The sequence below is a fragment of the Schistocerca piceifrons genome, chromosome 1, assembly GCF_021461385.2.
Source record: "Schistocerca piceifrons isolate TAMUIC-IGC-003096 chromosome 1, iqSchPice1.1, whole genome shotgun sequence".
Lineage (NCBI taxonomy): Eukaryota > Metazoa > Arthropoda > Insecta > Orthoptera > Acrididae > Schistocerca > Schistocerca piceifrons.
The window spans coordinates 277744061-277769469 of NC_060138.1; the positions used below are offsets into that span (position 1 = coordinate 277744061).

The 25409-nt window shown below is 39.3% G+C and overlaps 1 protein-coding gene across 1 annotated transcript in view; it reads right to left on the reverse strand.

The window, feature by feature from the left end:
• Positions 1-25409, reverse strand: part of LOC124770931 (F-box only protein 9) — an 82805-nt gene that overhangs the window by 43301 nt on the left and 14095 nt on the right. Inside the window, exon 3 of the mRNA XM_047249256.1 lies at positions 17383-17586. Within this exon, the coding sequence (XP_047105212.1) occupies positions 17383-17586 (204 nt within the window). The remainder of the gene's footprint in view (positions 1-17382; positions 17587-25409) is intronic.

The following is a 25409-nucleotide window of genomic DNA, read 5'->3' on the forward strand; positions in this document are numbered from 1 at the left end:
ATTGAAAAAATTTTAATTAAAATTATCAATATATAATCTCTCATCAGAATAACATCCACAGCAAAGTAGCACTTCAGGAAAATCAAAGAGGGTTCAATGCGGCTACTTTTGTTTCTAAATTCTACTATATAAACCATGCGTGGCTATTTTTAGTTCTAATCTTGTTTTTCTGCACTCTGGATAAGTCTATGTAGCTGCAGCGGGCGATATAGCTGGCATTGCCGTGCGGTATGCTACAGAAGGGATCAGGAAATTTCTGTTAAACTGCAAGAAATGTGACTAAGAATATCTGAGGAATTGTGTGCATGAGAGAAAGCAGTGCTCAGTATTAAACTCTATTACTTGCCAAATAACCAATAATAGGAAGTGTGGACTATACAAAGGGATGTTAAATTGAATATAAGAATGGAATTGGACACAGCTTTGTGAAAGTAAAAGCGTACAAAGTTGGAATGACTGTATCGAAGTATAGTAATGGCTCATACTCCTTGCAATAATATCTTTGAATGATGAACTATAAAAATCATGGACATTTTAGCTGCCGTAATTGCTGAGAGTAATTGTAGGATCAACCCTCCTTTTCTCTATATACAAAACTCAATCATTCATGATCATTTAATAATTATTAAATGTTGTTAGTAAAAAAGTTAAAGTGATTTTCACAATAGCGTGTGTATTAGGTAATGATAATCATAGGCAAGTGGCAAACTGTATCTCTGGATGACAGAAGGTTTTATTATGAAATTATATGAAGTGTAAATTGTGACTTAAAAGCTATTTAACATTTCATTTCTAATTGGAGAGAAATAATACAAAATCAGAAACAGTGCGGGCAAATGGTAAAGTTGGAAATAGGAAGTTGAAATAACAACTAACCTCCAAAGACATTATAAACTATCTTGTCTTCGGTAACGCAGCAACGTATGAACAGTGATGGACTGTGCAAAAAGTCAACAGTAATTATTACTATAAAAACCCAAAATATAGTCGCCATTACAGTGAAGATGTTTGTGGCTGCTCCATCTGACGTATAGATACAACAAAAATTTGGGCATGTACAGTAGATAACAACATCAATGTCTTACGTCAGAGAAGTCGATGACAGCAGATCGAAGGAGGGCAACTACAGAAAACAACATAGAAATAGGAGATGGAAGGTCAGAGTGATTTACAACAAAGAGAGGATGGATACACGTAACAATGAAGGGTGTGAAGGATATGAAAAAAGATGATCTACAATGCTTTTGTATTTGCAGATGATGATGCCATTTCAGTTAGACATCCATGAAGGAGGTGGCTGGCCCAGATCAAGAAATTCTTGAAAGTAAAGGAGAAAACAGGTTGCTGTGGAAAGGGAGAAAATATATCAAGACAGAAAAATATGAAGGCAAATCATTTGAAAACATCGTACTAGGCTTGTTGGAAGAACTCCTTGGTGATGATAAAAGTTTTAAAAGTTAAGGAATGCAAGAGTTGTTGAAATGCTAACACTGAGAGTGATCGCAAGCTAGTACTAATGGCAGGCCTGTTGAAATGCTAGAAATTATAAGAGAAAATAGATGAAACATCTGAATTCAGCCAAGTTGTAAAAAATAAAAACTCAGATTGCATTGGAACTATACGTGGCCACAGAAATGATGGAAGTTCAAGAGTAACTGATGGGGAAAACACAGTTTAATGACATCAAAAGACGTAAATCGAGCAGAGAATGTCTCGCAACTTCAGTCTTCCCTTCTCATCCCATACAGCAAGTCACCACTGACCCAGGGTTCTGGATGACTTTTCCAAATTCTACTGCTTTTCCTAAGCCTCACCAGTCCTTTTCCTTCACCCATCTTCCTTCTCTTTAGCCCTTCTGCCAGAGGAAAGAGCCACAGGCAAACTGTAATATCTTTTATATGTGTGTTCTCCTGGGGCGCTTGGTGAATAGATTTTTGTGTCTAATCACACTATATTTAGAGAAAGTACTAAGACTGAAAAGGATAAAAAAGAAACAGTTACAGATAACTGATGAGAAACTCAAACAAACAAACATGATAAAAGTATAAAAAGGTTGAAAGTGACATACCTGGACAAACAGAAAAGCTAACAAAGAATGATTCGCGGAAAGATGTATGTAGATGCAAAAATTGGAACTGTACATTTATTTGCAGGAGTGCAGAACAAAGAGATAAGAGATAGAAAAGAGAACTGGCCAATGGAGGCAGAAAATAAAATGAGAAGTGAGTTAATAGATGGCCAAAAGAAATTAGACTGACTGAAAATGAGGGCATGATGTAAGATGATGATAGGAGTGACTGAACACGTACTTTCAAATCTGAAAAGGCTTTACAAGAAGTCAGGCCAAAGAACCAAGGAAAAATCAGGTAAGTTTGTGGATGAAATTCATGAAAGTGGCAAAGTACTACTAGATTTTGAAAACAATTTAATTATTACTTTACCAAGAATGTAGTAAAATTATTTCATGATCAGTACAGTATCACTTTATCAAAAGTATTCAACAAGAGTACATTATCAAAGAAAGGAAGAAACAATTTAAAGCAGATAAAAAAGAGGGCCAGTTTAGTTGCTTTTGGGACAAGTAAGCATATTTGAGAAAAAATTTTAATACTGTGATTAATAATGGGGGCACAAAGGGGTAGTATGTGGCTCTGTGGGTGCATTTCCTGCTGGTGGAAATGTTCTAACAAATCACAGAAATGCCATATATCCCTACCATGTCCAATGCAGATTTGATGCAATACATCTGTCCAATCTAATCGATGCTGGAAGTCGTAGGGGTGCTAACGTTGATTATGACAGTTACCTTATAATAGTAACAATCACAAGTCGCATATCTAATGTAAGGAAGGTGTTTGGATCTCATGCACAAAAACTCTTTATTGATAAGCTCAATGAGCCCAAGTCTACTCAAAGATTCTCTGACCACCTCAAGGAAGACTTGGCACACTTCCCCGACAATAAGAGTATCAACGAACTCTGCAATAATCTAAAAGACACCCTTACAAAAGCTGTGACAAAGGTCTAGGAAGAGTAGAATGGGCCACACAAAAAGGGTGGTTTGATGAAGATTGTGCACTAGTAACAGCAATTAAAAATGAAGCCAGCAAGAGAATGCATCAGAAGATCTGTAGAAGATTACAGAACAGCAAGAAGGGAAGAAAAGAGGCTGCACAAAATGAAAAGGAGAGAGCATGAGAGGAAGGAGCTGGAAGAAATGGAACAGCTGAAAAGGAGGAATGAAATTAGAGCTTTTTATCAGAAGTTAAATAATAACTGAAAGGATTTCCAGCCAAGGGCAAATTTAGGTTGAAATACAGAGGGTTCAATATTTTGATGGACTTTTGAATGATAGTACAGCTGAGAACCAAGGAATCTTAACCTCTGTAAATACAACGAACTCAGAACCAGAGGAACAAGTACCAACTGCTGAGGAAGAGGAAGCAGCTATCAAGAAGGTGAACAGTAGTAAGGCTCCAAGAATGAATCTAAAACACAAAGAACTCTTTAAAAATGCTGGAAATGAATTTGTCAAACATTTCAACATGCCTGCAATTAAGATTTGGATCAGCCTATGACAATAGTGACAGAAGGGAATTCCATATAGCAATGGAAGAGTCAGACGTTCCTAATAAATTGTTGTCTTATTGAAAGCTACTATGGAAAACACCCTAGTCAAATTGAAATACAGAATATGTTATCAAGAGCTGTGATCACAAAAAAGGAGTAAGACAGGGAGGTGCATTACCCTGTCTTCGGTTTAATACAGCCTAGGAAAAAGTGATAAGAGCTGCAGACATCAATACAGGTGTTGGCATATGCAGATGATATTGTTACAATCGCAAGAACACCAAGAGCAGTGAAAGAAGCCTTTACACGTCTCGAAAGAGCTGCTAGAAAGATGAACCTACAAATAAATGAAGGGAAACTAAGTATATGCTGAATGAACCCCCATTCACACAACTGGTTCATTTGAGTCTGATGTGTGTATTTCACTTACCCTTGATTAGAAGTAAACTGCAAGGATAATGTCAGCTCTGAAATCCAGAAATGAATACTGTCCCCCAACAAGTGCTACCATGGCCTTGGAAAACATTTGAAATCTAAGTTGCTAGAAAAACTAAAGTTATGATGTACAAAGTTTTAGTAAGGCTGGTGCCAACAGGTTGTGATCTTCAGTCCAAATACCGGTTTGATGCACCTCTCCATGCTACTCTATCCTATGAGAACCTCTTCATCTCCGAATAACTACTGCAATCTATTTCCTTCTGAATCTGTTAACTGTATTCATCTCTTTGTCTCTCTCTATGATTTTCACCCTCCAAACTTCCCTCCAAGGCTAAATTAGTGATCCCTTGATGTGTCAGAATGTGTCCTATCAACTGAAGCCTTCTTCCAGTAAAGTTGTGAAAAAAAATTTCTTGTCTCCCCAATTTTATTCAGCACTTCCTCATCAATTATGTGATCAACCCATCTAATCTTCAGCATTCTTCTGAGCACCACATTTCAAAAGTTTCTATTCTCTTTTTGTCTAAACTGCTTATAGTCCTTGTTTCACTTCCATACATGGCTACAACCCAGACAAATACTTTCAGAAAAGACTTCCTAACACTTTAATCGATATTCGATGTTAACAGATTTCTCTTCTTTAGAAATGTTTTCCTTGCCACTACCAGTTTACATTTTGTGTCATCTCTACTTCAGCCATAGTCAGTAATTTTGCTGCCCAAATAGCAAAACTTACGTAGTTCTTTAAGTATGTCATATCCTAATCTGATTCCCTTAGCATTACCTGATTTAATTTGACCACATTCCATTACACTTGTTTTGCTTTTGTAGAACTTCATCTTATATCCTCCTTTCAAAACAATGTGCATTCTATTCACCTACTCTTCCAAGTCCTTTGCTGTCTCTGACAGAATTACAAAGTCATCATCAGCAAACCACCTCACTGTTTTTATTTCTCGTCCCTAAACTTTAATTCCTACTTCAAATTTTTCTTTCGTTTCCCTTACTGCTTTTTCAATGTACAGACTGACTAACATCAGGGATAGGCTGCAACCCTGTCTCACTCCCTTCTCAACCACGGCTTCCCTTTCATGCCCCTCAACTCTTGTAACCGCCCCCTGGTTTTGTGTACAAGCTGCCGATAGTCTTTTGCTCCTTGATTTTACCCCTGTTACCTTCAGAATTTCAAAGAGAAAATTCCAGTAAGCATTGTCAAAAGCTTTCTTCAAGTCTACAAATACTATAAACTAAGGTGAGCATATTTTCTAGACTCAAATTCAGGACATTAACATATTTCCTAGGCCCAAATCCAGGACACACTAAAAATTTCATGGTGTGGGTTCCTGTTGTCATGTCCTAGTTCATGAACCACGGGCAATGTATGAGTGGCCAAGTAAGTGGTCCTGAAAGTCAAGATACCAGTTACTTTGGAATAAGGCTGGGCATCTCGGACATATGCTGAGTCGTGGTCACCTGTGTGCTCAGACGGCAAAGACTACCAAATCCACCGGTTAGTCCCTCAACCGTTAGGGGTAAAACCCAATGGGACCCGGGGCAAGTAAGGCTAGCAACCTGCTTCCCTGGTACTTTAAATATGATGCTGGCAACAATCAGAGCAAATAAGGGGGACTATGCTCCAGACTGAACGCTGAAAGGCATAATCAGTCTTAAATGATGATGATGATGAATGGAAATGTCGTGTGGCTAGGGCCTCCCGTCGGGTAGACCGTTCGCCTGGTGCGCGTCGATGGGGATGAAATGATGAGGATTAGGACAACACAACACCTAGTCGAATACAAAATATCAATTAAATTTGTTACAAAGAAAAGCACATTTACATTTTATTAATACCTTCTAAGATGAATGAGTGTGATCAGGGCAACTGTATTTATCAGTGCTGTGAATTTTCCTTATCAAGTCTGTATTTTTCAACAACATATGAAAAAACTCAACACAAGTTTCATCATAATTTATACTACTTACTAACATTGTTTTCATGGCTTCTACAGCCAACTGTGTTTTGTCACTTGTCCATATATTGTTCATGTGGGAAAACACCATTTCAGTAGCAGCATTAGTGCCAGGAAGGCAGAAAAGAAACTCCACTAGCTTGAGTACATTTGAGAATGGCACATGATTCTGGCTGAAATGAGAAATCATCTCAACCCATCTTTGACCTGGAACAGTGTTGTTAGCAGTCCATTCAATGATTTTCTCAGTAGTTACAAACTGTTTGATACTGACATACTCATCATACATTACATTTTCTGCAAACTGAACATATGGCACTGTTTCGCTAACTAGAGAAGAAGTTCTTTCAATGTCATCCCATACAGGTATTTGATTCAAGGTAACCCCAATTGTAGCAATCCAAGTTCTGGAAACTTTTTTCAGTCCACTTTTTTAAGCAGGATACAGCAGTTTCATAGAAAAATAATACAGCACCATGAAAACTCTTTACCTCTGCTGGAAGCAGACCTACCTCTCTTTCAAGAATTGTTTCAACTCTTGAGGGAAGGAACTGGTCTTCAATTTTGGACTGCAATGTAGTTTTCAACTTACTAATACAATCAGCCACTTCAAATATAGTGACTGTCTGTCCTTCAACTTTTTTAACTGCTTCATGAAATGATGAAGCCTGACTGTGAACAAAGTATAGCCATACTTCAGACAAAAGGGTTTTGAAAGAAGTTTTGAAGTAACAATGGACAATTTTTTTCAGATTGGAAGTATGATTTTAGTGGCTTAAACATTTTGATGACTCGCTCAACAGCAGGCAACAGTGCTAACCATCTTGTTTGAGCATAATCCAAAATGACAGATGACAAATGGTAATATTCTGGAGACCAGCATACACTGCGTTGCTGACGCCAAAGTCAACGAGAGTATATATTTCTGTCCGTCTGTTCGAGTTACTTTGTATTTCGTCTGCATGTTTGCCATAAAACCTCCTCTGCATCTTCCATGGCTATCAGAAAATATGCATATTTCTTCCTTCTTCTGTTCGAGTTATGGTTAGAACTGTTTCGACTGCGCGAATGCGTTCGAGTGCGACTTTTTCCCAGCTGTCGTGGTCTCTGACTGCCCATTAGCTGTTCGAGCTGCGGCCAACATGTGTTTGCACAGTAGATACAGTTTGATAACGGTTTCAACAATTTGTCGTACCCTCTTGTCAAACAATTTCCCACCATAACTAAAACTAATAATAAAATATACTGATACAGGTGAAATGAATGTCTAATTCGGGACAAACTGGGTCATGATTGTTAATTTCGGGGCAAACAGGTGTTCCGAATTACCTTTGAAAAAATTCGGCACGGACACACAAAAATCGGGCTGTTCCCGGGTGGGGTGGGGTGGGGGTGGGGTGGGGGGGGGGGGGGGCGGATGGTCACCTTATATAAACATCGGTTTGCCTTTCTGTAACCTATCTTCTAACATAAGTCATAGGGTCAGTATTGCCTCAAGTGTTTCTACATTTCTCCAGAATTCAAACTGATCATCCCCGAGGTCTGCTCCTGCCAGTTTTTCCATTCTTCCGTAAAGAACTGTGTTAGAATAGTGCAACTATGACTTATTAAACTAATAGTTCAGTAATTTTCACAACTGCCATGGTAATTTTCACAACAGTCAGCAACTGCTTTCTTTGGAATTGAAATTACCACATTCTTCTTTAAGCCTGAGGGTATTTCACCTGTCTCATACATCTTGTACATCAGATGGGAGAGTTTTGTCATGGCTAGATCTCCCAAGGCTATCAGTAGTTCTGACAGAATGTCTTCTACTCCCAGGGCCTTGTTTAGACTTAATCTTTCACAGCTTTTTCGAATTCTTCTCACAGGATCATATCTCCCATCTCATCTTCATGTATGTCCACTTCCCTTTCTGTAATATTGCTTTCAAGTTCATTTCCCTTATACTCCTTCCACCTTTCCCTTCTTTGCTTAGGACTGGTTTACCATCTGAGCTCTTGACGTTCATACAGCAGCTTCTCTTTTCCCCAAAGGCCTCCTTTATTTTCCTGTAGGCAGTATCTATCCTTTCCCTAGCAAAATATGCTTCTAAATTCTTAAATTGTTCTCTAGCCATTCCAGCTTAGCAACTTTCCACTTCCTGCAATCTCATTTTCTGTGTGTTTGTATTCCCTTTCACCTGCTTCATTTGATCATTTGTTGCATTTTTAAATTTTCTATTTTCATCAATTAAATTCAATATATCTTGTGTTACTAAAGAACTGCTGCTAGGCCTATTCTTTTTACCTATTTGATCCTCTACTGCCTTTACTATTTCATCTCTTCAAGCTACACGTTCATCATCTACTGCATTCCTTTCCCCTGTTCTAGTCAACTATTGCCTGGTGCTCCCTGGGAAGCTCTCACCAACCTCTGGTTCTTTCAACTGATCCAAGGTCCCACCTTCTTATTTTCCCACATTTCTCCAATTTCTTCAGTTTTAATCTACAGTTCATAACAAAAAAAATGTGGCCAGAGTCAACATCTGCCCCTGAAAATGTTTTCCAATTTAAAATCTGGTTCCTAGATCTCTGTCTAACTATTACATAATCAATCTGAAACTTCCGGTGTCTCCAGATTTCTTCCATATGCTAACAAAAAGTGCTGAAAAATGGACATTAAAAAAATTTTATGAGAAGCAACTGGGAATATTTGAAAGAAAGATCTTGAGACAAATTATTGGGTCAGTACAAGAACTTGATACCTGGAGGAGGAGATCCAACTATAAATTATATAATTCGTGTAATGAACCACACTTGTCATCCACACACATCACACATCAAAAAAAGTTTTGCATCACTTCAGTTCCGAGAGTTCTGGGACCTGTACAGAAAATTGGAATAGAGATCAACATAAACATCATTTCCGCCCTTTTTATTTCTCATGAAAACCACACATTGCATGTTGTGCAACCATACAGCAAGACCTTCAGAGGTGGTGGTACAGACTGCTGTACACACTGGTACCTCTAACACCCAGTAGCAAGTCCTCTTGCATTGATGCATGCCTATATTCGTCGGTGCATACTATCCACAAGCTCATCAAGGCACTGTTGGTCCAGACTGAGATTCGGCATAGATCCTTCAGAATGGTTGGTGGATCATGTCATCCATAAACAGCCGTTTTCAGTCTATGCTGGTGTGTTTGATAGGGTTCATGTCTGGAGACCATGCTGGCCATTCTAGTCGAGTGATGTCGTTATCCTGAAGGAAGTCATTCACAAGATGTGCACGATGGGGACGCAAATTGTCATCCACTAAGACGAATGCCTCACCAATATGCTGCCAATATGGTTGCACTATTGGTCGGAGGATGGCATCCACGTATCGTACAGCCATTACGGCACCTTCCATGATCACCCGTGGCATACGTGAGCCCCACATAATGCCACCCCAAAATAGCGGGGAACCCCCACCTTACTGCAATCGCTGGACAGTGTGTCTGAGGCATTCAGCCTGACTGGGTTGCCTCCAAACATGTCTCCGACAACTGTCAGGTTGAAGACATATGCGACAGTCATCGGTGAAGAGAATGTGATGCCAATCCTGAGCGTTCCATTTGGCATGTTGTCGGACCCATCTGTACTGTGCTGCATGGTGTCATGGTTGCAAAGATGGACCCCGCCATGGATATCAGGAGTGAAGCTGCACATCATGCAGCCTGTTGTGCACAGTTTGAGTCATAACACAACATCCTGTGGCTGCACAAAAAGCTTTATTCAACACGGTGGTGTTGCCGTCAGGGTTCCTCTGAGCCAAAATCCATAGGTAGTTGTCATCCATTGCAGTAGTAGCCCTTCGGTGGCCTGAGCGAGGCATGTCATTGACAGTTCCTGTCTCTCTCTGTATCTCCACCATGTCCGAACAACATCGCTTTGGTCCACTCCAAGGTGCCTGGACACTTCCCTTTTGAGAGCCTTTCCTGGCACAAAGTAACAATGTGGACGCAATCAAACCGCGGTATTTATCGTCAAGGCATGGTGGAACTACAGACAACACGAACCGTGTACCTCCTTCCTGGTGGAATGACTGGAACTGATCAACTGTCAGACCCCCTTCGCCTAATAGGCACTGCTCATGCATGGTTGTTTACATGTTTGGGTGGGTCTAGTGACATCTCTGAACAAAGGGACTGTGTCTATGATACAAAATCCACAGTCAATGTCTATCTTCAGGATTCTGGGAACCGGGGAGACGCAAAACTTTTTTTGATGTGTGTACATCAAGATTAAAAGGCTGAAATGGCCAGGGCACATACTGAGAGTTAACAACAGAATGATTAAGAAGGTATTCAGTGCAGTGCCTGAAGTAATCAGGAGAGCTGTACGATCAAAGCTAAGGTGGGAGGAAGGTATCAGATAGGACATAAGGAAAATTGGAATTCAGAACTGGAGGAGTTTGACACTAAGCAGGGAAGAAGGAAAATTGGAATTCAGAACTGGAGGAGTTTGACACTAAGCAGGGAATAATGGAATAATCTTCTACAGAAGGCCAAGGCTCACGAAGGCCTGTTGTGCTAACGATGATGATATGATGATAATGATTAATAATAGTGGGCAGATCTAGGAAAAACAAGGAAATGTACACTGCATTTATAGAACGGGGAAAGGCTTTCTACAATGTAGAACAGTATAAAATGTTTTCGAGTCTTAAGTAGAGTTGCGTGGAAGGATAATTCACCTTTGTACATAGTAGGGGAAGGGGGATACAACAGAGAAAGAGGGAGATTGTGGACAGGGTGGGGATGCAGGATATCTTTGGACATTCTATTTTGAATGTTTCTCCAGTCAGCTGCCAGTTGATGATTGGAGACGCGACTTCATTGTTACAGGTATTGTAGACTGTGAAAACCAGTTGATAGATGTTGGCCAATCGCAAATCGTGTATACAAATGGAGTTAATGCCCTCAGCATTAGTTAGTCCTGAAGATGGTGTACTGGAGCACCGAAACTGATAGCCACATAATAAATAACATCGTAAGGGTGGCTGTAGGTGTTTCATTTTATTACATAAGTGAATGGCCGAATTCCCTCAAACCTCCTATCACGAGGAGGATATACAAGAAGTAAAGTTAGGGTCATGGGACAAGAGTGGAGGTGGGTGTTTGACTCAGGCCAGCGGAGTTGAGGACACATGCTCCACATGTGAATGAAATGGGAAACCCTTAATAACTACTAAAATGGGGCATCCCGTCTGCCAAGCACTTTGTGGTGGTTTGCAGAGAATGGATGTAGATGTAGATTTAAATGCACTGGTTATTAGGGCTTTTTCTCATTCCATTCACATATGGAGCATGGGAAAAACTGTTTGAATGCTTCTGTGCATGCTGTAATTAATTTAACCTTATCCTCAAGACCCTTATGGGAGTGATATGTAGGGGTCTGAAGCATATTCCTGCGGTCATTATTTAAAGCTGGTTCTTGAGACTTTGTTAGTAGACTTTCTTGGGATGGTTTCCATCTATCTTCAAGAGTTTGCCAGTGCAGTTCTTTTGACATCTCAGTGACACTCTCCCGCAGGTCAAACGAACCTGTGACCATTCATGCTGCCCTTTTCGGTATACATTCAGTATCCCCGGCCAGTCCTATTTGATACAGGTCCCACACAGTTGACCATTATTCTAGGATGGGTCACAGAACTGATTTATGAGCAATCTCCTTTGTAAACCGACTGCACTCCCACAGTAATTTACCAATAAACCAAAGTCTGCTGCCTGCTTTAATCCATGACTGAGCCTCTGTGATCATTACACTTCATGTACCAACTAAGTGCTGCACCCAAGTGTACGAGTTTACCAATTCCAATTGTGACTCACTAGTATTATATTCATGGGATACTATTTTTTTAAGTGCATAGTTTTATATTTTTGAACATTTAAGGCAAACTGCCAATCACTGCACTGCTTTGAAATCTTATCAAGGTCTGACTGAATATTTATACAGATTCATTCAGATTGTTTTTAATTTTAGATAATTGCATCATCTGCAGAAAGTCTGAGGTTACTATTAATATTGTCCACAAGATCATTAACAAAAAACATGAACAGCAAGGGACCCAATATCTTCCCTATGGTACACCCAAAATTACTTCTACATCAGTCGATGTCTTTCCATCTGAGATAACATGCTGTGTCCTCCCTACCATGAAAGCCTCATTCCAGTCACATATTTCGTATGGATACCCCAATATTATCATACTTTTGATAACAAACATTGGTGTGGTGCTGGGTCAAATGCTTTTCAGAAATTGAGAATTACAATGAAAGAAACAGAAGACATTACATTATCACTAAAAAATAAAAATTCGGTGGGTTGGGATGGGATACCTGCGAAAGTAATTAACCCAGTGTACAAAATAGTAAGTCCTCCACTAGCTGAATTAATCAACAAGTCATTTGAAGAAGTTTGTTTTCCAGAATCATTAAAATACACGGAAATAAAACCACTTTTTAAGAAAGGGTCAAGGAAAGATATGGGGAATTATCATCCTATCTCCCTCCTTCCAATGCTGTCAAAAATTTTCGAGAAAGTAGCTGCTATCCAAATCCAAAACTTTATTGTATCACAGGGGATTATTTTGTGCAATCAGTTTGGCTTCCAGCAAGGGAAAAATACAACAGATGCCATAAATAATTTCATAGAAAAAATTAGCACAGCTCTAGAGAAAAACAGTAAAGTAGCTGGAATTTTCTGCAACCTTACAAAGGCTTTCGATTCTGTAAATCATTCCTTGCTAATCCACAAACTAGAAAAATATGGGCTTAAGGGTGCAGTATTTCAATGGCTTACTTCTTACTTATCTAATAGAGAACAAAGAACAATCATCTCTTCAAATGGTGTAAACTACCACTCAGACTGGAAAACAATAGCACAGGGTGTCCCACAAGGTTTGATCCTCGGTCCAATTCTCTTTCTATTCTCTTTCACCATCCATTCTGTTTGCTGATGACACGTCTGTCTTGATAGAAAGCGAAGAAACAGAAACGATTCCTGATAGAGTCACTGGTACATTAGACAGGCTAGAGACATGGTTCCAGTTAAATGGTCTGAAGCTTAACATATCAAAAACAAACTTGATTCAATTCAGAACCATACAGTCAAAAGACCAGGAAATTAGTATAAATCATAAAAGTGAAGAATTAACAGAAGTGCATTCTGCCAGATTTCTAGGTCTACACCTCAATAAGAATTTAAACTGGAACACACATATTGAGTACCTGTGCAGCAAACTGGGTAGCTTTGCATATGCCATGCATACATTATCAAGTGCTACTAACACGTCCACTCGCAAAGTAGCTTAACTAAGTTACTTTGAATCAGTGATAAGATATGGCATTATTTTCTGGGGGAGCTCCAATAATACATCTTGTGTACTGAAGCTCCAGATGAAAATTATCAGAAATATGTGCACTGCACAACAAAGAGAATCATGTCGTCCATTATTACAGAAACTAAAAATTTTGACTGTCCCCTCCCTATCCATATACGAGCTGATGATATTTTTACACAACAAACCGGAATTGTTCATTAAAAACCAATTTGATTATCCATACAGTACAAGGAATAAAGATAATTTTATGCTTCCTGTCCACAGATTGAAATTATATGCTCTGACCCCACAATATATGGGCATGAAAGTCTACAACAAACTTAGGGAAATGCAAAAACATTCTAAACATGAAACTAGGTTCAAATGGCTCTGAGCACTACGGGACTTAACATCTAAGGTCATCAGTCCCATGAAACTAGGGATACTAAAAAAGAAGTTACATGAAATTCTTATACACAAATGTTATTACTCATTAGAAGAGTTCCTGGAAGATGAACTGATAGTTTGAGCAGAATCCAACTGCAAATTAGCATTATATTTGGGGGGGGGGGGGGGGGGGGGGATGTCCATTATCAAGAAAGATATTTACCTATGCTGGAAAATAAGAAAATATAGATACTGCTACATAGACTAAATATAGTTTTAAAAATTAATATTAGATTCTGGTTTGTGATTTTTGACGTGTCTCCTGTACCATAATCATGTGATTTGTAAGTGTATGTTATGAGACTAATAAATCACAATTCACAATAGCTACCTGACTGCCTTGATCTGTCTTTCAGAATGTAATGTGAGAAAAATGCGAGTTGTGTTTTTCATATTAGATAACTGCATCTGAGGTTACTATTAATATTGTCCACAAGATCATTAACAAACAACATGAACAGTAAGGGACCCAATATCTTCCCTGTGATACACCCAAAATTACTTCTACATCTGTCGATGTCTCTCCATCCGAGATAACATGCTGTGTCCCCCCTACCACGAAATCCTCATTCCAGTCACATATTTCGTATGGATACCCCAATATTATCATACTTTTGATAAAAAATGTTGGTGTGGTGCTGAGTCAAATGCTTTTCAGAAATTGAGAAATACTGTATCTACCTGACTGCCTTGATCTATGGCTTTCAGAATTTCATGTGAGAAAAATGCGAGTTGGGTTTCACATGATCTATGTTTTCAAAATCCATGGTGACTGGCAAGGACAAGGTTGTTCTGCTCAAGATACCTCATAACGTCTGAGCTCAGAATATGTTTTAAGATTCTACAATAAATTGATGTCAAGGATACTGGAAGGTAGGTTTGTAGATCACTTCTGCTCCCCTTCTTGTAGACAAATGTGACCTGTGCTTTCTTCCAACTACTGCGCACAGTTTTTTATTTGAGGGATCTATGATAGATTATAGTTAACAGAGGGGCTAAGTCAGTTGTGAATTGTATCTTTCTGCTTAGATATGGAATATGTTGTATTTACCGTCACTGGTTTAATATTTTGCGTTAATTTCAGTGTATATGGAGCTTGGAAGTCATATTTCTACTGTAACTTTTAGAATTTCACGATTTTTTTTTTAATATCTCCTGCTTGCTTGTTAATACAGGTATAATGATAATGGTAGCTGAACAGTATCATGAGGGCTCAGAGATTTTATCTTTTGTAAAGCAATTAATATCCTATATTGAAATTATATGAGGGCAACTAACGCAAATATGATGTGAGTACAAGAGTGATGAGCCAAGTAATTAAGGACAACAGAAAGCTATCTTGGCTCATAATTGTGTTTCAGAACTTGCACAAAGAACTGAAACTTCCGTAATACTCATAAAAAAAAGAAGAAGAAAAAAAGAAGTCAAGTAAGACTGACAGATGAATTGTAATTATAGTTTTTGCATCTGTAAGAAGATATGTGAAAGAAAACTATAATTATTTGTAGCTACGTTCAAGCAGATGATGGTCCAGAAGATTCTAGCCCTGTCTCCAACTAATCAACATACAGTCGAACTCCATAAATTGCACAATTAAATTGATTTTTTAGACAGGAAGACCATTCTATGCTACTATCTTATCACCAACATATGAAATCTCAAAGGGGATAATATGATCAGAGTTTCAGTGTTGGGAAAGATGACACCTAAAACAAAAAAAGTCACCAGGATTTTAAGATGTTCCCACTCACTTTGGCCCAGCTTATATTTCTTTTGCTTAGAGTAAAATCCCAAACAACTGGTTAGATAGCGAGTTTTGAAAAGGGTGCTGCAACTGTGAGTTCAGGTTTAACAATATTTGTGTTTAGCTACAAATCTCTCCAAATTTGTTTGTGCTTCTTTTGGCTGTAAGAATCCATTCAGACTTAATAAGACAAGTTAGGAGAGAAACTATAATTTGACCAAGGAAAACTCTGCCTTCTTGATAGCAAAAACTAATCCATTTAAAGCATATTGATGGCATGACAGATACCATGTCTACTAGTATACTGATTTACAGATGTGTGTGCCACCTGGTACTGAAGGATCAGTGCAAACACAGCTAGTACGAAATTCTGTAACACCAAACAAGGGCGTCTCACAGGGAGCTTCTCCGATTTTTTTCATACTCACTGAATTTGAATGTCAGTGCCCAAACATCAATTTCCTAAGGGAGTACAATGCACTCCTCAAAAACAATATAGAAACCTATTTTGAAGTTTCCTGAGCGTTGTTATGTAAAAAGAATTTCCAACATTTTAACAAAGAATGTAGATACATAAAACTGCAACCAGTCACTTTTTTTAATATTTATTTATTATTCTATGAACCAGTTTTTGAACCTTTTCAAGTTCATCTTCAGATGGTTTTCTGGAGGTTACATTACTATTTCTAGCATAATACTGGGTGCTGGCTTGCAACAGTATCGGCGGCTTTTTTCATTAGCCAGCACTCAACATTATGCTGTAACCTCCAGGAAACCAACCGAATATGAACTTGAAAAGGTTCAAAAACTGGTTCATGGAATAATAAATAAATGCTCAAAAAAGTCACTGGTTCCAGTTTTCTGTATTTAGATTCAATCAACAGTCACTGTTTCTAAAATATCCGTAATGCATAAGCTTAATCTTTTAACAAAGATGCAGGCAGCCTTCTAGAATTGAAGTCACAGATTTAAATCTCATTAGTAGCAACATTTTTCCTGTACTTTTCTTTGACTTGTACATTTGTTATCAAATAGAAATTTTTATTAGCAAATGTTGAATCATAATTTTAATAAAGATAACATCCTTTTAATTGTTTATCACATTAAAATGAGAATACTTGAATAAAATGAAAATGTTTGTACAAAAATGTGAATCATCAAATAGAAAACAAAATAATTTGTTTTATTCCTGGAGACTACAGAGTGTTATTGATACATGTAATTGTTTTATTTGACAATCAGACATTCTGCATTTTACACCATACTGAAATTTATTAGAATGCTCATATTTTCACATGACTATTAATTAAAAATTAAAATTTTATTTTTTGTTTAAAAAACTATGATTCAATATTTCTTAATTAATATTTCAATTCGATAATAAATTTAGAATTCAAATGATATTTTTAAAAAGTTGCTACTAGGGAGAAACGAACCAGCAACTTTGTGATCAAGCATCTAAAATGGTATGCACTCAATTACAGGTGTGTCTGTTTAAATGCTTTCAATGTCTCATTATTATATACTAAACAGCATTAAGAAATCTTCAGTCATTCTTTTTTAATATTTTTGGGCAGTGTCTCATACTGCTTTGGGAAATTTACATGTGAGGGCTGACCTTAAAATCCTACAAGCACAGTAAATCGAAGGGGGGCAGTCTGTAAGGCCCCTTCTCATCAACTCTGTACAAGGCAATGCAGTTACCGTTTCTTATTTCTTCTCCACTTTACTTTCTTAGTTTGCTTAAGCTGACTGCAGACACAGGTTTATCGGGCAGGAATTCAGTTAATAAAATAGCCAGCCACAGGTGAAGGGTGTGTAACGGAGGGGAGAGAGTGAGAGGTACTAAACAGGGTGAACACACCTTATTCTCAACGCTCCCAGGATCATCTATCTCAGACTCCAGTGCTGGTGTTTGCTGTTGTAACGAAGATGGTGTCTGCTGTATGTCAGACACTCTTAACTGTGGCTGTTGCTGCTGCCTGATTTGTCCCATGACTCTCTGAGGAGATTTTTCAATTTCTCGCTGCCACTGCTCACGGAAGCTTGCCAACAGCTCTTCCATTCTCTGTAAAGAATAAGGCAACTTTAGAAAATAGCACTGTAAATAATACAGTATTAGCTATTATTCTACATACACAAGAGAACTTTAATAGAAGAAGAATGGAAAATAAAATTGAAAGCGGATTAAAAGAAGACCAATGTGGTTTTAGAAGCAGGGGCACTTGAGGAACAATTTTAGCACTGTGGGTAAGAGCACAGCTTTAAGGAAACTGATGAAAAACATACTGCATTCTCAGATTTGAAAAAGGCTCCATAATATGGAGTGGAATAACATGTTTCCCATTCTTAAGCAGGGTGATATTAACAACAACTGAATTAGTCAGCAGTGACAGAATGGAACAAGAGAGCAAATATCACGTAAGGTGAAAGGCAGGATTGCTCAATGTCACCACTGCTATTTTATTTGTGCACTGAAGAGAATTGGAGGGAAGTAAACAATCATCTCAATGTGAGAGTTGCTTGTTATATGCTGAAAATCAGCACAATATTGTTCACTGATGACAGCAGTGGTCATCAACAGTAATAATGAGTGAATGGCATTGGTGGCAGTATGATAGCAGTGCTTGTCGAAAGTAAACAGGAACTTAGTCTGGTGCTTAATGAAATGGAACATTTGCTGGCAGAAGCCTAATGCACATAATTAAAAAGAAAATGAAAGCAATGACACAGTAAATGGACATGCTGCACATCTTAAATGTTCAAAATAGAGATGCCTGGAGATCTGGACTAATTTTGCTGTCTAAGGAGTATAATAAATAAAGACAGATGAAGCAAGAATGAGGTAAGTTAGTAGCAATTATTGCAATGGTAAAAGGATTTTATACAAAGAGAAACATCTGCTAGCATCTGCCGAATTAGAAGAAGATTTTAATTAAAAACAGAATCAGAAAAAGATTATTTAAAAACTATGTTTTTACTATCTGTGTATTGCAATTGATGGGAAAATTGCAAAATAGGACACTAGCTACCTCTAGAAACATCTGCTTACAAAAGGGTAGCACTGATGCTCCAGCTCTCAGCAACCAGAGAGTTACACTAATATGTTTCACTTCTCACCCCTTCCAAGCTTGTACCTTTTTCACTTTAGTAACCAAGATACAGATATCAACTTTGTTTTTTTTGAACGACAGTGTGCTGTGCTATTCTTTATTGTCACAATATCAGATCTTGATGAAACAAATTCAGTAACATAGCTCTTCTGCAGAACTAACAAGAAATCATGAGGTACAAATACATTTTTGTCTTGCTGTTACGGCCTGTTGATGGTGTGCTACACTGAATTTTATGGTACTCTCCAAGGAAACTTGACCTGCTTAGCCAACAGGCAGGTGATGTTTATGAAACCTGTATTGTCAACACAAAAGATATGTCATCTACTATGCATTTAAAGTCTTGACTGCAACATAATGAAACAACAACTGGCTAATTAACTGTTTCAGTTGATTAGCAACCATCTGTAGATCTAAAGATGCTTACTAAACGACTGAAACATCTTATCATCTTGTTGTACAATACTGCTTGTGGAAATTGCAACACCACAAAGGAAACGCACAAACTCAAATAATGTAATACTCCTGGTTACGTACATGAAATGTGACAAATGATTACCTTTTCAAATCGGTACATGTCCTTCAAGCCCTACTGTTCAGTACATCATGTGGCCATCATGCAATGCAATTAGAGCTGTTATACGCCATGGCATTGAATTAATAAGGTTTTGAATATTTTCCTGAGAGATTTCCCTCCATGCAATTAGTATCCAAGCCCACAAATCTGTGACACCAGTTACTGGAGGACCGTGACGCACCAGGTGCCGAGCAACCATATCCTAGACTTGTTCGATGGGCGACATGTTTGGCGAACATGCAGGCCAGGGAAGCAATGGTACCCATCGCTCTTCAAAGAAGGCCTGTACATTCCTCGCAATATATGACCAGGCATTCTTCTGTTGAAATATGGCCTGTCGAGATGCCTGAAGCAGGGGGAGTGCTTCAGGCTCCACAACCTCCGTTAGGTACTGGTTGCTGCTCAATGTGCCCGCAATATGTATGAGGTGAAATCGGTTGTTGTAACCAAAGGTGCCCCAAACCATCTCACCTGATGTTTGTCCACTATGCCGCTCCACAATGCAGCCCTCCAGGTTGCGCTAACCACGGTAACGCTGGACACATATGTGGCCATCACTGTAGGACACGTTGAAGAGGGACTCATCCGAAAAGATTACATGTTGTCACTCAGCACTCCAGTGATGGTGTGCACGTGCCTGTTGCAGTCAGAGGAGATTGTGGTTTCTGGTCAATGGAAGCCAACGTAATGGCATGCGTGCAACCGGTCCAGCTTGCAGCAGACAGTGACGAACAGTCAATGCAGGCAAGTTCACACCTGTTGCAGCGCTCCAGCGACGTGTCAACACTGTAGATGACGCTGTACAGTCCGTAATGGCCATGCAGACAAGATGACGGTCATTCCGTGCTGTGGTCATGTTCCGTGGTCCAGTTCCCGCTAGTCGCTGCATACAATCTTCCTCTACACACTGCTTCCATACACACATCACTGTCGTAGCAGCATGCCCTTTGCGAGCCAAAATGTCATGATATGACAACCCCGTTTCCCGAAGACCGATCATTCTGCCCCGTTCAAACTCACTCACATGCCGGTATGTCTCCCTTTGACGTCCACGAGGCACACTGGCACTTACCGTATTGTTTCCACCTTGTGTGACAGCTCTTCACCGACTGCACTAGGCGCAACACCAACCCTGTTGGACCCACACGAGAGGGCTCTGCTTGGCCTACGTGTACCCCACCTGGCTGCAAAACTTATCACTTATTGCTTGCACACCCGTCGCCACTTCCACCAAGTGTGGTGCTATTCAGGTAATTCCTTTTCGGTGTTGCACTTTTCACAAATGGCATTATTGTAATAAAGCCATTTGATATATGATATGATTTGATTTCAATACGATGACAAAACAACAGTGTTCCAAGCCCCCCGTTCCCCACACCAAAACTAAGTTTATTGTGCAGTATCTCTCCCTGTCATTCTAGAAAAGCCAACCAGTACCCTTAAAGGGTAGTAGGAGCCCCTTTACTAGATGCCTGTTAGTCACAATTTATTAATTAATGACCCAAATAATTTGTACCTTTTGGCCACGAGTTTTCACATTGTAAGAACAAATGTGGTGCACTTTCATCCCCCCTAGATCAATTCCATTAAAACTTTTATTTTATACATTACTGTATTTTATGGACTGTAATATGCACTTTTTTCTTCGAAAAACTGCCTCGAAAATTCAAGTGTGTCTTATACTCGAAATTAATATAAAGATGTCCAGAGTTTGATTTAAATTCCTGCAATGGACCATTAAAAATGGCCGTATATTCAAAGCCGTGGGAAACCTCTCTCTATCTGGCAACATTTGATTCAACTGGTATCAGGAGAGCACCTATGCAACGAACATGAGTTACAGGGATTCACAAGCTTGCTAACACTGTCTCCCTTCTAACCTGCCATCACAAACCCAGAACACTGTCCAGCCTCTGATGCATCACTGCAGTCTATAATGCCAATGAACTTGAATTGAAAGTGATTTGTGTTATCGGTAACAGCAAAATATTTTTGTCTGTAGTTAGTTTCATAATGGAAAAAATAGAAGTTTTTCATATGATGTGAGTAATACCTTATGCAGGAGAACATAGAAACAGAGCAGGTGAGTGGAATTTTGGCCCTCCATCAACAGAAAAAGCATTCACAATTGACGGGATAGGAGAGGAGAACTGAAAAAATGAGGAAGATTAAATGTGCATATACAGGACTGAATGCAGAATGGCCAAAACTGGACGACAATGTACAGAAATGGATCTAAGGAAACTACCAAAATGGCATTGGAATTAACACAAAAATGATTCAAATATAAGCTCGTAAGCTAGCACTACAGTGGAACTTAACGGATTTTAAGGGTGGAATTGGTTGGTGGTACAGGTTTATGAAGTATCATTGACACAGCATGTGAACCAAAACCAAAATATCTCAGAAAATATCACAAGAATAAGAAGAGAAAATACTATCTTTTCATCACTTATCACTTTATTATTCAACATTGAATGAAAGCCAGTGTGGAACTAAGCCAAATAGTGAATATGGACGAAACTCCTCTAACATTTGATCTTCCAAGTAAAAAAACTGTTGCCATGGAAGGCGCTAAAATTGTAACTATAAAAACAAGTGGACATAAAAAATGCACTACACTGTTGTCCTTTCATGTTATGCTGATGGTACTAAACTTAATCCAGTGGTCATTTTCAAGTGCAAAACAATACCAAAACCTTCTGAAATACCAACACGTGGTTGTGTTCACATATATGACAAGGGTTGGATGGACAAGGCTGTAATGAAATTATGGATTAACAGAGTGTGGGAGAGAAGGAAAGGTGCTTTGCTGAAGAAGAGTTCTGTTCTTGTACTACATCAGTTTAGTAGTCATTTGAAAAATTCTGTGAAGAAGAAATTGAGACAGGAAAATACAGAGATTGCTGTTATTCTGGGAGGACTTACTTCACAAATTGCAACCTCTTGATGTTGTGATAAATAAACCATTTAAAATGTATATGAGTGAGGAATGGAAGAAATAGATGATGGATGAAATTCAATAAGCAAACAAGTGTGTCTGTGGATAAACCTGTTGTGATCTAGAGTGAGAGAAGACATTATTATTGAATCATCCAAGAAGTGTGACATAAGTAATGCTCTCTATGGCAGTGAAGACCATCTTCTATGTGAAGAGGACAACAATGATGATGAAGAGTAGGAGGAGGAGGAGAAGAAAGTTAAGATGATTTTCGGCGATTTTAAAGGTCAGTTTGGTTTTGTACACTAACATTATTTTTTTAGTATGCCTTTACAATCTAATAATAAAAATTGTAAAAATGTCGTCTTTTAAAAAAAATTCCTTAAAAATTAAGGTGCATCTTTAAATCCGTAGCGACTTATAGTTCATAAAATATGGTATAAGATTGCTGTCCCCCTCTCAACTGACAATGTCAGTCTCAAAAGCAATTATTAGCTGGATGATTAGGAGTGACCCAACAAGGTGGCAGAAACTAAGGGAGAAACAACACCTACAGAACACTCCAGTTGATGGGAAAGGAAAAGGGGCAAACAAAGAGGCAAAAGGAACTTTGGTGTGGCAGGAAGAGTAAAGAATAAGGGGGGAGAGGAAGGAGGAAGGGAGTGAGGGACAAGAGCAGGGGGCACCTCAGAGGCGCTAGGCTCAACAGGGCACTGGCACCACCTCCGACCCATCCCATTCCCCACACTATACCATGATCATGACACAAGAGGGACACCAGAAAGAACACAAGAAAAGGGGAAACAAATTGCCACAATAGACCAGACAAAACTTTGGGAAAAGGGGGTGGGGGGGTGGGGGGTGGGGGGGAACATGGCTGGTGTGCACACAAGGCCGAAGACCTCCCAAACCAACACCAATGCTAACTGGGGGTAGGGTAAGGGGAGTGGCAACCAGAGGAGAGGGAGTGGGAACTTGCAGGGGAGAGGAAGAGGAGAAGGGGGCATACACAAGGCAAAGACAGCCATTTTCTTGAGGACCCTTAGTGTAGGATAAAGTATCAAAGGACTTATTCACTCCTGTATCTTTTTATACATTTGGCAAACTGGCAATTACCATATGCAGGCAGCCAAACACAGGAATTCCCCCAATGGAGTGGGCATTCACTTTCACCCCATAGTGTGTGTGCTGTACAGCAGGAAGCCGTGCCCAAACTGCAAACACCAAAAACACCTCATGGGTGACGGGACGTACGGCTTCACATCACACTGATAAACTGTAACCTTGACCTTCTCTTTGAGGGTATCTCCTCAAATGCTACAATAAAGATGCCAGTACCATCACCTCATCGGTCCAGATTGGACACACTGGAGAATGAACCCAAACCATACTCAAAAACTGATGAGGAGTAATGGATACCAGGATGTCACTAAGATGGTAACAAGCATGGAGGGCCACAGATTTGGTGGAAGAAGTGGAATTCAAACCCCAAAGGGGGGAAAAAAACACACACACACACCAGGGGAACAAAACTGCATGGAACAGCAGGAATTGGAGGATAGCCAGGCTGATGAAAGCAAGGACACAGAGAGTGGGAAGGAGGCAGCACAGGAGAAGTAGAGAGTACAGGGAGGCACAGGGAAGGGAATGCAGCCTGGGATGGAAGAAAGGCTTGCAACAGCTTGGAGCCCTATGTGCGCCACGCACATATTCAGGAAAGAGCTGTGAGCCCCCTGGTGGTTGTGGGGTGAGGTCTTGCAAATAACAGATATGTCATCAGTTGTATATAGCCCTTCAGATGCGTTAACAGAAGTGCAGTAGAACCACTGCCTACACAGATCAGGTTCGTTATGAGGAATGCTTCTTTCTCATGTTCTTTTCAGTCAAATTCATGACATTTTCAAAATAACACACAAAACTTCACGACAAATGAGTAAAAAATCAGGACACAGCAGAATTAGCTTCAACATAGGCTTAATAAAAATTTATTTTCACACATCATATCACTGATGAGGTTAGACTTGCTGGTATTAAGCTGTAAATTTTAGTGGTGCATATTTGCTCTGGACACTTGTTTTCATTAATTAAGAAGCACGTACAAGAGAGGCTAACAGATGTGGTTTTTACCATTGGCAGAGCTTTTACTGTTTCTAACTTGAATCTGGTTTCTTTGTCTATCCACAGAGATTTAATTATAGAAAACACCCTTTCGATATATGCATTAGAATCTCAAATAGCTAGTGAAAACCAAACAAAGCTTCTAATATGTATCAGACCAGGGCTTCCCAATCTTTTCAGCTGGCAGACCCCTTCTTCAGTCGAAAATCCATGGCAGACCCCTAGTCAGTCAAGAGCTAAGTAAATTTAAATTTCAGAGTGAAATCCATGGGAACTGAAAGCTTCTTAATGCAAGTGCCATGTTACCAATGCCCCCCCCCCCCCCCCCCTGAAGTATCAATAGTCTTGGTTTAGAGATGAATGAAAACAACTTGAAATTAATGATCCAATTAGAATTCCCACTGTATCCAGACACATACTAGTGGATTTACTCCCTTTGTTCAACACACTAAAGCCTGATTAAAATTATTTGGTTATTGACATTTCACATGTTGAAGCTGCCTTCCTCCAAGAGCTATCAACGTCACATCCAAACTGTTCACTGTTGACAAGCTGCCGCTTGTGGTCCATTCACTTTCACTGTTTGGCTACTGTTGTGTAAGGAGCATGCATATTTCATAACAGTTGTGTGTGTGTGTGTGTGTGTGTGTGTGTGTGTGTGTGTGGTTTTTCGTGAAATCCAAAGAAAAATGTTCAAATGTTTTTAAAGTCTATGGGACTTAACTGCTGAGGGCATCAGCCCTAGTCTTACACACACACACACACACACACACACACACACACACACACACACACACGAGGGAGGACTCGAACCTCTGGTGGGAGCGGCCGCGCAATCCACGACAACATGGCGCCTTAGAGTGCGCGGCCATTCTGCGCAGCTGTGAAGAAAAGAGGCAGACCCATGATTCGGGATACAAACACATCACGAAAGAAAAGAGGCCAAGGAATTGCCTTTGAAGGACTATTGTGACATTTGTTGAGCAATGTGTGGGAATACATTGACACAGTTTACATGCATTTCCAAAACCAAATTTTGTAAGCCGCTGTTCCAGTTCTGCTTTTGGTTGGTCAGGTAAACACTTCAAAATCGATTCTGGAAATCTGCTTTTATAAAGCCGTTTTCCAGTTCCACAATCGAT